We start from the raw sequence: 13,475 nt of genomic DNA, 5'->3' as shown, positions 1-13,475 counted from the left end.
ACTCTTATTTTTTTTAGCCATAAATACCGCAGCAGAGTTGTCACAGTACAACTTAATCGGTCTGGAAATAGAGTCAACGACTCTGAGCTCGGATATGAAACTCTTCAACCATACACCATGCGAGCTAGCCTCGAAACATGAAACAAACTCAGCCTCCATAGTGGAAGTAGCAGTGATAGACTGCTTTGCACTTCTCCAAGAGATGGCTCCACCAGCCAACATGAACACATAACCCGATGTGGATTTCCGAGTGTCAATGCAGCCAGCGTAGTCCGAATCGGAGTAGCCAATGACTTCCAGCACATCAGTTTGTCTATATGTGAGCATAAAATCCTTCGTACCTTGAAGGTACCTCATCACTTTCTTTGCAGCTTTCCAGTGGTCAACACCTGGATTACTCTGATATCTCCCTAATACTCCAACAGCATATGCTATGTCAGGCCTGGTGCAAACTTGAGCATACATAAGACTTCCTACTGCTGAAGCATAAGGGATATTGCTCATGTGTTCCCTTTCAAAGTCATTTTTCGGACATTGACTCAAATCGAGCCTGTCACCCTTCACAATGGGAGCTACACTTGGTGAACAATCTTTCATATTAAATCTTTCTAGAACTTTCTTGATATAGGCTTCTTGAGACAAACCCAAAATGCCTCGATTTCTATCTCTATGGATCTTAATGCCAATGACATAAGATGCCTCTCCCATATCTTTCATATCAAAGTTCCTTGAGAGAAATTGTTTCACCTCATGTAACATCCATTTATCATTAGTTGCAAGCAAAATGTCATCCACGTACAACACAAGGAAGCAAATATGACTCCCACTAACCTTCTGGTATATACAGTGATCCATGACGTTTTCTTCAAAGCCGAATGAAGAGATAACATCATGAAATTTCAAATACTACTGACGGGAGGCTTGCTTCAATCCATATATGGATTTATTAAGCTTACAAACTAAATTTTCTCCACCACTAGAGGTAAATCCTTCAGGTTGTTTCATATAAACCTTTTCCTCTAGATCACCATTCAGGAATGCTGTTTTCACATCCATCTGATGTAACTCAAAATCAAACTGAGCTACTAATGCCATGATCACACGGAGGGAATCTTTCTTAGATACCGGAGAAAATGTCTCGGTGTAATCGATTCCTTCCCTTTGAGTGAATCCCTTAGCAACAAGTCTTGCTTTATGTCTTTCGATGTTGCCATCAGAGTCTATTTTGGTTTTGAAGACCCATCTGCATCCAATGGCTTTTACACCATCAGGCAACTCGACAAGATCCCATACCTTGTTTGATGCCATAGAGTCCATCTCGTCTTTCATAGCACTATGCCATAAATCGGATTCTTTAGAATTCATGGCTTGTGAAAATGTTTCAGGATCATTTGCGGCTTTTATATCGTAATCTGATTCTTGAAGATACACCATAAAGTCACTAGAAATAGCTGACTTTCTGACTCGTGTAGATCTTCTTAATGTTGTTTCATCATTATCACGAAGAACTTACTGACCAACTGATTCAACAGCATGTTGTTCAACATTTTCTTGATGTTCTTCATTAACAACTTGATGTACGTGATCATTTTCATCAGTTTGTGGAACTTCATTAGTTAATCGTCTAACACGCGTTGGAACTTGAGGAGCGTGAAAGACAATCAATCTATCACTCAGCTTAGTAGGTTGATCTTTATAGTGATCTGTTTCAGAATGAGTATCTGGAATATGATCACTCCCACTAACCAAGTCATTCTCGAGAAATTTCGCATTTCTCGATTCCACAATTCTAGTGCTATGAGACGGACAATAGAATCTATATCCTTTAGACTTTTCGGCATATCCAATGAAATACCCACTAATAGTCCTCGGATCTAGCTTCTTTTCTTGTGGATTATAAATTCTCACCTCAGACGGGCATCCCCAAACACGTATATGTCGCAAACTCGGCTTCCAACCCTTGAATAATTCAAAAGGTGTCTTTGAGACAGCCTTGGTTGGTACCCGATTCAATACATACGCAGCCGTCTTTAGCGCTTCTGTCCACAAGAAGTGAGGAAGTTTCACATTACTCCTCATACTCCTCACCATGTCCATTAATGTTCGATTTCTTCGTTCTGAAACACCATTTTGGTCCGGAGAACCAGGCATAGTGTATTGGGCAACAATCCCATTCTCTTGAAGAAATCTAGCAAATGGACCGGCAGCTTGTCCATTTTCTGTGTATCTGCCATAGTACTCACCACCTCTATCAGATCTGACGATTTTGATCTGTTTTCCACATTGTTTCTCTACTTCAGCCTTGAAAACTTTAAAGGCTTCTAAAGCTTCATCCTTAGAATGAAGTAAGTAAAGATACATATACCGTGAACAATCGTCAATAAAGGTGATGAAGTATCTCGGATTACTTGCATTCATGTCTGGACAACAAATGTCTGTATGAATAATTTCCAAAAGATTCGAACTCCTTTGTGCACCCTTTATGGACTTGTTAGCTTGCTTGCCTTTAATGCAACTAACACAAGTCTCAAAATCAGTGTAATCTAGGGTACCAAGTATCCCTTCATTCACTAATCTCTTAATTCTGTCGATTGAGATATGTCCCAATCGACGATGCCACAACATATATGAGTTCTCATTCATAACACATCGCTTTAAACCAGCCGTGACATGCAGTGAATCAAAAGTAGTGTCGTTTTTCAATTTGATCGAATAAAGACCATCATTAATTTCACCACAATCAACGGTTCTAGATTCAAAATCCAAAACGAAACTAGAATCCATAAAGTGAAATGAAAAACCCAAACATGATAGTCTCGATACAGAAATTAAATTTTTGGAAAAACTAGGAACATAAAAAGTCTTTTCCAACTTCAAAACAAAACCACTACTCAGCACTAAACTGCACGTCCCAATGGCTTCCACAGGCGAACGCATCCGACTACCGGAATAGATGAACTGTTCACTTCCCATTGGTTTCCTTAGGCTTTCCATACCCTGCAAGGTATTGGAAACATGGATTGTAGAACCATAATCAATCCACCATGTGTTATAATTAATATTAACCATATTGGATCATAACAGACAAATGCAGAAGGGATACCTTTCTTTTCGAGCCAGGTTTTGAACTTAATGCAGTCCTTCTTCATGTGTCCTTTCTTTTTACAGAAAAAACACGTAGACTCCTTCTTTATAACCCGCTCAGCTGGCACAGGTCCTTTCCCCTTTGTGTCATGCTTTCTCTTTTTGCCATGGACCGTTAGGTTTACTTTCTCACCTTCCTCCATCAGTAGTCTCTCCTCCTCTTGAACACACATGGTCATCAATTCATTAATGGACCATTTATCTTTATGTGTGTTATAGGATATCTTAAATGGACCGTACTGATGAGGTAAAGTGCACAATATGTAATGGACAAGAAAGGTCTCAGACATGGTCACCTCTAAGCTTTTCAGCTGCGCCGCAATGTCCCGCATGCGCATTATGTGCTCGCGCACACCCCTCACACCCGTGAACCTCATGGTGGAGAACTGAATGATCAGTGTGCTGGCAAGAGCCTTATCAGACTTGACGAATTGTTCATCAATAGCCCTCAAAAGCTCTCTAACATTATCATGCTGATCGACAGACGCACGGATACCAGCAGAGATCTTAGTCTTTATGAGCATCATGGAAAGACGGTTAGATCTCTCCCATCGCTCATAAAGATCCACATCATCTGGCTCGCTGGTTTCAGTAATAACTGGCGGCTCGTCTTTCCGTATAGCATAATCAATGTCCATCCAGCCTAAATGAAGGAGAATCCTCTCCTTCCAGATCTTATAATTATCACCAGTCAATTCAGGAATATCATATTTAATGTCAGAGAAATTCATAGGATTAAATGCTGCAAAATTAAACATACATGCTCATCAATAATCGAGACAAATAAGTTACATGTTCTACCAATGTAAACACGTTAAAACATGAATCTAGAGACATAAAACTTGCCTGTGGGCTAAAGTTTTACTCAATTAGATTTCATCAAAAACTTTACAATAAAACTATCAAATTGTGTTCCTTTTCTCAATTCCTGTGGGTAGATTAAGAAATACAACTCGATATTCTATCCTAATTACTCGTACAAATATAACGAGACTCCTGTGGGTAGATCTCATCATATCGTACATGATAATCACAATTGATGTCCATTAATGTGATTTCAAATAAATCATGAATAAAATTTTAATTAATCGAGGATGTTGTGGCTATTCTTGCAATTAAATAAAATTTAAAATAAATCACAAACATCATGAATATATAAACTGAAGTTCACATAAATAAATCAGATTTATACCATCGGCATGCTCCAATCAAGAATGTAGTGCAGATATATGCAAAATAATAATAATAATAATAATTCAGCATGCCTTATCATTACAGTAATATTAAGTATAATAATAATAAATAAACCAACGCAGCATGATTCATCCTTATTCAAAATACAATTAGCTGCTATATATACAAATAAATAAATAAAACAAAACAAATATAATATGTATGTTTGCATAATTGATTTTCATGAATGGATTTGGAGTGATTTCACTTGCAATTAATCCATATTTGCAAATAATATGTATATATGATTCCGGATGATATCATTAGAAATTTGGACTGAATGCAGATACATTAATGCGCATAGGTACATGTTTGATTTTATTAAATTAATTAACATGTATGCGCCGCAACTCGATTGTATAAAAAACACCACAATCGATAACAAAACCATACAAATATGATTTCGATTGCAGATAAATATCATCTCATATATTCAACACCGAAAAGCTTCCTCGAATAATTAATTGCGCATACAAGTCGACACATATATGAAGTGCACATAAAATATTACAGAAGAATCTGAACACTCCATCGAAACGCAAGGAAAATTCAAAAATTTAATATTTTGCATAAATTAATTTCAAAATAAAATTTAAAATTTTCCTCAAAGACAGAATGAAATTTTCTCAAATCGCAGGATCGGATTTTGATCAAGAAAATATCGCAAAACAATTGTTGAAAATAGAAAACCAAAATATTTTCAAATAAGAATTTAAAGCGAATCTTGATCAAGAATTTGAGGAGAAGAAAATTCTAAGCAAGGTAGAGGCAAAAATCGCTCTGATACCAAATGTAAGAAAATAAACATATAATCAAATATGTTGGCGGAAGCGAAATTTAAACAAACTTCCTGCCATTGCTAAAAATTAGATTTATTCTCGATATTCTCTTCTCCAAGCAAAACGTGGATTGGAACCGTGGGAAGACGGTGTTGTCAGACTTTGGACCCCTTGGGAGGATGTTGCCAAACTTTGGAAACCTCCGAAGATAGTGCCAGATCGTGGAACCCTAGGATGATGTTGCCAAACCCTGGCTCTCAAATAGCGATGGTGTATTCTAATTTTCTGAGAGTATGTTTAGTAACCCGTATGTGAGAGTATTTATAATTAAAAGAAAAACCGTCCATCACGATTTTTCTGCTACTTCTCACGTATATTTTGAATGTGATAGACTTAATGGGAGAAAAGTGGCCACAATTTTAGGTTAGTTTAATTATATAAGATAATTCAAAAATAATCAAAATTCAAATATGATTAATTAATTAATTAAACTAACATGTTGGGCCAAGTTAAGTCTATTTGTATACTCTTACTGTTAGTTTAATAAGCATAATTAATTAATTAAGCAAATTTAAGTTTAATATATAATTTATATATCCATTGGATTATTTTTTAATTAATTTGATTATCTAAACTATCTATAAATTGTGGTCTTTTCTCTCCTATTAAGTCCATCAACACGTGAGAAGCGGCATTTGAGAAACCGTTTGACAACATACGATTTACACTATTCTCAAAAATTAAGAATACACCAATGGTATTTGAGAGTAAGGGTTTGACAATATCTTTTTGAAGTTCAACTTATTGTTTTTTTCTCGAAGAAGGAGATCCGAAGTTCTAATTTGTTTATAAAGCAATTCATTGAGGTTAATTTAATTATTGTATTTGCTCCGCTGATTTATTCTATTTACGCATGTATAGTTTAATGTTTAAATCGATATGTAAAAATTTAATTATTTCTAACATTTGTTATAGAGTGATTTTGCCATTACGTTGCTTTGAATTCTCTTCTTACTATATTTTTTTTTATCAAGATCAGATTTGCATTTGAGAAAACTTAGAATTTCGATTTCGAAATTATTTGGGAAAATTAATTTCAGAAAAACATCTATTTTTTGAAAAAGTTTCTCGATCTCATCTGGAATACATTTTTTTAATCCGTTCAATGTGCGATTGATTTAAAGTGATTTAGTTTCTCTATTCGATGATGCGTTCAGATTCAAATTTAATTTATTTGTGTAATAATGATTAATTTAATGCATTCCCGTGCAAGATTTAATTTTATATAGAAGGTCTGCAACCAATTTATGAATAATGTCATGCACAATTCTTCTTTATTAAATCAATGTGTTTAGTACTTACACCATCGTTGAATTGCCTGTAATTTGCTTTATGTGACCTAGTTCAATAAATAAAATTTATATTTATTGGAAATAATGACAAATTTTTGTAGATTTTTATGAATGCAATTTCAATATGGGTAAACAAGTGTGCATAATTTTGCTTTAAAAAGTATTTGCACTTCTAATTTGATTGAAGTATGTTGTTGTAATAAGCCTAATCTAATTATATATATATATATATATATGGCTTGGATCTGTGTTTGATAATCAAGCATCAATTGATTTGTATAACAAATTCTTAGCTGCAATAATTATTTATTTAGAATACTTAAAATGCTAGTTGTGACTAGTGATAGATTGTTGTGAGCTTACTGCATGTATTTCTTTAATTGATTATGTGCACTGAACACTATCATATTATATTACATTATTTGAAAGGAAATTTAAATATTGAATGTTGTTTGATTCATCAGTTTGTCTGATTCTATTATGCCTGCATATGTTCGTTTTGCCATAAATATATTTACGTATGCAACTTTGAGATTCTGCGTTATAATATGATGTATGTGATTTGTTTAAATTTTAATTAATTATGGAATATTCACAACATCCCCAATTTATTAAATCTTGTTTATGAATTTATTTAAAATCATATTATAAACATTGAATTTAATTATCATATATAATGTGATGAGATCTATCCACGAGAGTCTCATTATATTTATATGGTTAATTGAAAGAAAATATTAAATTATATTTCTTAATCTACCCACATAAATTAAAAAAAAAAATACAATTTGATAGTTTTATCATTAGATTGCAGATGGTATAATTGAGCAAAACTTTAGGTCACAGACGGGCTTTAGATTCATATTTTAGTATGTTTACATCGGTAGAACATGTAATTTATTTGTCTCATTTATTGATATGCGTATATATTTAATTTTGCAGGGGTTAACCCTATGAATTTATCTGATATTAAGTGTGATATTCCCAAATTAACTGATGATAACTACAAAATCTGAAAGGAGAGAATTCTCCTCGATCTAGGCTAGATGGATATTGATTATGCTATCCAGAAAGAAGAGCCGCCAGATATTACTGAATTCAACAAGGCAGATGAGGTGGATCTTTATGAGCGATGATGAGATCTAACCGTCTTTCCATAACACTCATAAAGACCAAGATATCTGCCGGTATTCGTGCATCTGTCGATCAACATACTAATATCAGAGAGCTTTTGAAGGCCATTGACGAAAAATTCATCAAGTCTGTTAAAGCTCTTTCTAGCATGCTGATTATTCAGTTCTCCACCGTGAAATTCACGGGTGTGAGGGGTGTGCGCGAGCACACAATGCGGATATGGGACATTACGACGTAGCTGAAAACCTTGGAGGTGACCATGTCTGAGTCTTTTCTTGTCTATACCCTTTTGTACACTCTGCCTCATCAATACGGTCCATTCAAAATCTTCTACAACACATATAAGGATAAATGCTCTATTAACGAGTTGATGACAATGCGTGTCCAAGAGGAACGACTATTATTGGAGGAATGTGAGAAAATGAACCTGATAGTTCATGACAAGAAAATAAAACATGATGTTAAGGGTAAAAGACCTATGCCAACTGAGCGGGTTATAAAGAATGAGTCTACATGTTTTTTTTTGTAAAAAGAAATGGCATATGAAGAAAGACTGCATTAATTTCAAAATCTGACTAAAAAGGAAAAGTATCATTTCCACATTTGTCTGTTATGAATCTAATATAGTTAATATTAACTATAACACATAGTGGATTGATTCTGATTTTACCATTCATGTTTCCAATACCTTGCATGGTATGAAAAAGCCTAAGGAAACTCATGAGAAGTGAATAGTTCATATATTCAGACAGTCGGATGCATTCACCTGTGGAAGCTATTGGAATGCGCAGTTTACTGCTGAATAGTGGTTTTGTTTTGACATTGAAAAAGACTTTTTATGTTCCTAAATTTTTCAAGAATTTGATTTCTGTATCTAGAATATTATGTTTGGGTTTTTTGTTTCACTTAATGGATTTTACTTTTATTTTGGATTTTGAATGTAGAACCGTTGGTTGTGGTGAAATAAATTATGGTATTTGTTCAATTAAATTGCAAAATAACACTACTTATAATTCAATGCATGTCACTACTGGTATGAAACGATATGTTATGATGAAAACTCCTCTATGTTGTGGCATCGTCGATTGAGACGTATCTCAATTGATAGAGTAAAGAGATTAATGAATGAAGAGATACTTAGTACCCTGAATTTCACTGATTTCGAAACTTATATAAATTGCATTATAGACAAGCAAACTAACAAGTCCATAAATGGTGCACAAAAGAATTTGAATCATTTTGAAAGTTATTCATACAGACTTTTGTTGTCGAGACATAGATACAAGTAGTCCGAAATACTTTATTACCTTTATCGATGATTATTCAAGATATATGTATCTCTACTTGCTGGATGAAGCATTAGAAACCTTTAAAAATTTTAAGACTGAAGTGGAGAAATAATGCGAAAAACAAATTAAGGTCGTGAGATCTGATAGAGGTGGTGAGTATTATGACAAATACACCGAAAATGGATAAACTGCCGGTCTATTTATGAGGTTCCTTCAAGAAAATAGGATTGTTGCTCAATACACTATCCTTGGCTTTCCGGACCAAAATGATGTTTCAGAACAAAAAAATCGAACATTAAAGGACATAATAAGAAGTATGAAGAGTAATGTAAAACTTCCTCAATTTTTGTGGATTGAGACACTGAAGATGACCACCTATATATTAAACCGGGTACCAACCATGGCTATTTCAAAGACACATTTGAATTATTCAAGGTTGGAAACCGATTTTGCGACATTTACGTGTTTCGAGGATGCCCATTTGAAGTGAGAATTTACAATCTACAAGAAAAGAAGCTAAATTTAGGATTTTTAGTGGGTATTTCATTGGATATGTTGAAAAGTCCAAAGGATACAAATTTTATTATCCATCTCATAGCACTAGAATTGTGGAATCAAGAAATACTAAATTTCTCGAGAATGACTTGATTAGTAAGAGTGATAATTTCAAGATACTCATTTTGAAAGATATCACTATAAAGCTCAACCTACTTAATCGAGTGATAGATTGGTTGTCGTCCATACTTCTCAAGTTCCAACGGGTGTTAGATTAACTAAAGAAGTTCCACAAGTTGCTAGAAATGATCATATAGATTGAGTTGTTAATTAAAAAATATATTACTACCTCCGTCCGTCTTAAAAGTATAAATTTATTTTTTATGTGAAGTTTAAAATATAATAATATTTTAATTGTAATGAATAGTTAAAAATTGTATACAAATAATTTTAATATAAATTACTAATTAAATCAAAGCAACTAATAAGTATGAACTCATTGTCAAAGGCACCTTTAATTATATTTTATAAATTGAAGAAGAAGAATATTGTTATAATTTGGTTTAATTGGCTTATAATTACATCTTAGAACACTTGTTTGAATTTTGTCTTTTAAGCCTGCTTAGATTAATTACTTCCATCACTTCTTTGAAGCTGCAGCTTTTCCTTTATACCCACACACATCAATCTGTATCTATCTATCTATCTATAGAAACAAAATTGAACTGCGGAAGAGTAGAAAAAAATTGATTATGACAATATAGATATATATATTAATGGCTATCTATTTATTAGCTATACAAAATAACGAATTAAATATTATTATTTGCAGGTCATGATTTCGATCGGAATTGGTAGCTGGGGGTGGGTGGGTCTGCACAATAATCCTCCATTCTTAGAATATATATATATATATATAGAGAGAGATATATATAGATATAAACATCAACCTCAAGCCTCTGAAATGCTGAGCAAAGATGGCTTCCATGAATTCGACCTGAAGTTTTTCAATCTTGATCTCTGCTGCTGCTGCTGATGATGACGATGATGTCCATCAAGTTTTCTTATGTCCTGAAAAAATTGCCATCTGTTAATGAATTTTTTTTTTTTTTTTCTTTTCTTTTCAGAAATCGTCCCCAAAAGTATATTTTTAATAAAGACATATTTCAGATTTGTAACCTGAAGATTAAACTCGTTGTCGTTTCCTTCTCGATGCAAAACTTCATCTGATTCAGACACATCATGATCATCATCATCATCATCATGTTTTCTGAGTGTGGCTGCATTTTTCTTTGCCCTCAGCACTTTGATCACCTCTGCAAAATGAAAGAATACACAGAATATCATCAATAATTAATAGACATATACTAATTAAATTAAGCAAGAAGAATGAAAAATGAAGAATGAATGAACGAGAGACAAGTCACTTGACGTCACGTGACCTTGAGTGGTGATGAGGCGATAAGCCCGGCCAAGAATTAGGGTTTCTGGTGGCCGGAGAAGCTTGAGGCGTACGGTGGTCCGTTGGTGGTTGGGGATTATAAGAGACACATAGTGGCCGGAGTTCCGTCGCATCACCTCCGCGGCGGTGACCGGAGAATTCATCGTCTCCTGTTTCCCGTTTGGGTGCTGTATCACTATCACCATTGCTGCTGCAGCTTGAGCATCCACAGCCTCGCACTGGCACTGGCAGTTCCCCATCTCCCAGGCCTCCTTTTCAATTCGAAGATGACGATTATGAAGAATAATGGATCGAATTGGACGATGACAAGAAAAAACTTGAGTGCTAATTTTTCATTATTTATGTATGGTTGGAGAGTTTGTCTGTATTATTACTACTAGTGATGAGATGGCGTAAGCAATCCAAAGAGACGACAAGTCTTGCGAGGTCCATGGAGCTCTGCTCCACCCGTGTGGCTGCTTTCTCTGGTGTTGAAAGTCCAGGATCTTCTAAATTCTAACCCTGGGGTGGGAGCGGGGGCCGGCATGTTATCGGCACACGTGTCAAGTTCATGCCTGAATATCATATGTAATAATATATATATATATATATATGATCCACAATAAACAATTAATAGTAATTAATTAAAATAATAGTCGACCCTTAGCTTGTTAATTTAATGGACCGATTAAGTTCGTGCAACTACTGCTAAAAATAAAAAGTTTGTTTTGCCACATGTTATTTTTAATTAATTAATTGGTGACAATTTTGTTCCGGCGTTGCCGGCTCGTAAAATTACTGGCCAGGTCACGATTAGTTATTAATTCGGCGAGCAAATTAAAATTATCAATTCGATTTGAACATGTCTAAACATATAAAACAATCATTGTTGGAAGGCATGCATGGCCAGCCAGCCAGCCAGCCAGCCAGCCATGTGAGGTGTTGGTAATGCTGTTCGATATTATTTACTTCCAAAATATTATTACAATAATAATAATAATAATAATAATGAATGGAGATGATTTGTAATGCTTCGTTGGTGTCTATCCATGCAATACATATATATATATATATATATTTATATATAATGCCCAAATTTAGGGACACCAATAATCATTATACATTTAATTGATTGCCAACATGAGAGTTCGTGACCGCACATTTGCTATTCTAACATTTGTTGAGAGCCCAATATTATTAAATATTTCAAATTCTAGAAGATGATGTAATGGATTAGGTTATTAATGCATTCTGTCTACTCCCAGGTTTGCTCGACTGGGAAGATCATTCATTGGACTGAACGATGTCGATCCATGAATTGAGATGGTTGAACAAACATTACCATATATAAATATGTTAATTTATCTCAGAAAATTATCAGGAATTTTATTTTTTATTTTTAACACAATCTTGTTTTATAGAATCTTTTTTTTGAGACAAATTAGTGTCTCAAATATGATTTGAGATATCACTTTGCGCAATAACTTATCTCGATCATAATCTCGAAAATTATTTAATGACAATATATTGTTGCATATTTGTCTCTAAATACCGAGGTAGAAATTGTCTAAAAAAAAGTTGTCAAAATACTCCCGAGAGTTTGAGAACCTGAATCGTCTCGAAAAAAGTCACAAAAACACTCCGAGACTTTGAATTATTTCAAAATATGTCGCAAAATATACTCCGAGAATTTGAATTGTCCCTAAATAAGTCGGAAAAATAGTTCGAGAATTTGAATTGTCTAGAAAATAAGTCACGAAAATGCTTTGAGAGTTTGAATTATCTCAAAATAAGTCACTAATATTCAAAGTGGATGAATTGTTTAGAAATGAATCACAAAATAAATTTGTAAAAATATATCCTCTCAAAATCCGTCACGATTCCTAGAGCATGAATTGTCTCGAAATAAGTTGCAAAAATATTTCAAGAGTTTGAATTGTCTCGAAATAAGTCACAAAAAATACTTCGAGAATTTACATTGTCTCGAAGTAAGTATCGAAAAATAATTCGAGAGTTTGAATTATTTCGAAATAAGTCGTAAAATATACTTTGAGAGTTTGAATTGTCTTAAATAAGTCATAAAAAATACTGCGAGAGTCTGAATTATCTTGAAATAAATTGCGAAAAATATTTCGAAATTGTCTTAAATTAAATCACAAAAAATATTCCAAAAGTATAACTTATCTCAAAATGGGCTGCAAAAAAAAAAAAAAAATCTAAGTCCATCGAATTCATGTAGAGTTTGGTGAATTTTATTAATTGATTTAGATAAATTTGATTGGATTATTTGTATATTTATATTGATTTGATAGTATTGAGATATTTTATATATTTAGTTTTAAATTTAATAAATTTAGATTTAGATTTAATCTTATCTATATATTTATTTACTTACATTTTACATTTAAGTCTATCAAGTCTGTTTTATGTTGTCTATATATATATATATATATATGACCCTTTATTAATGATAAAAAATAATGCAATTTTCTGTTTTCTATAATTTATTTCACATGGTATCAGAATCTACTTTTTTCTTGTTGTAGATATAACCTACTAACTCCCGTTTTTCTAGGTACATCACTCTAGGATGTACCCGAGGTTTCCC

The 13,475-nt window shown here is 33.5% G+C and overlaps 2 protein-coding genes across 2 annotated transcripts; both read right to left on the bottom strand.

Moving 5' to 3' along the window:
* Nucleotides 1–3,273: 3,273 nt before the first annotated feature.
* On the bottom strand, nt 3,274–3,875 carry LOC127263979 (uncharacterized). Its single transcript, XM_051293303.1, has 2 exons — nt 3,385–3,875; nt 3,274–3,304 (listed from the first exon to the last, which is right to left on the bottom strand). Exons 1-2 carry the CDS (start codon nt 3,873–3,875, stop codon nt 3,274–3,276), a joined length of 522 nt encoding a protein of 173 aa, XP_051149260.1.
* Nucleotides 3,876–10,210: 6,335 nt separating this feature from the next.
* LOC127264055 (uncharacterized) lies at nt 10,211–11,199 on the bottom strand. The gene is made up of 3 exons (XM_051293400.1): nt 10,869–11,199; nt 10,606–10,742; nt 10,211–10,497 (listed from the first exon to the last, which is right to left on the bottom strand). Exons 1-3 carry the CDS (start codon nt 11,125–11,127, stop codon nt 10,378–10,380), a joined length of 516 nt encoding a protein of 171 aa, XP_051149357.1. The 5' UTR covers nt 11,128–11,199; the 3' UTR covers nt 10,211–10,377.
* Between the last annotated feature and the right edge of the window lie 2,276 nt (nt 11,200–13,475).

The sequence above is a fragment of the Andrographis paniculata genome, unplaced genomic scaffold (assembly GCF_009805555.1).
Source record: "Andrographis paniculata isolate CXL003 unplaced genomic scaffold, ASM980555v1 Contig69END, whole genome shotgun sequence".
NCBI classification, from domain to species: Eukaryota; Viridiplantae; Streptophyta; class Magnoliopsida; order Lamiales; family Acanthaceae; genus Andrographis; species Andrographis paniculata.
Note: the sequence above shows the minus strand (reverse complement) of the source record. Positions and strands in the feature narration are given on the sequence as shown.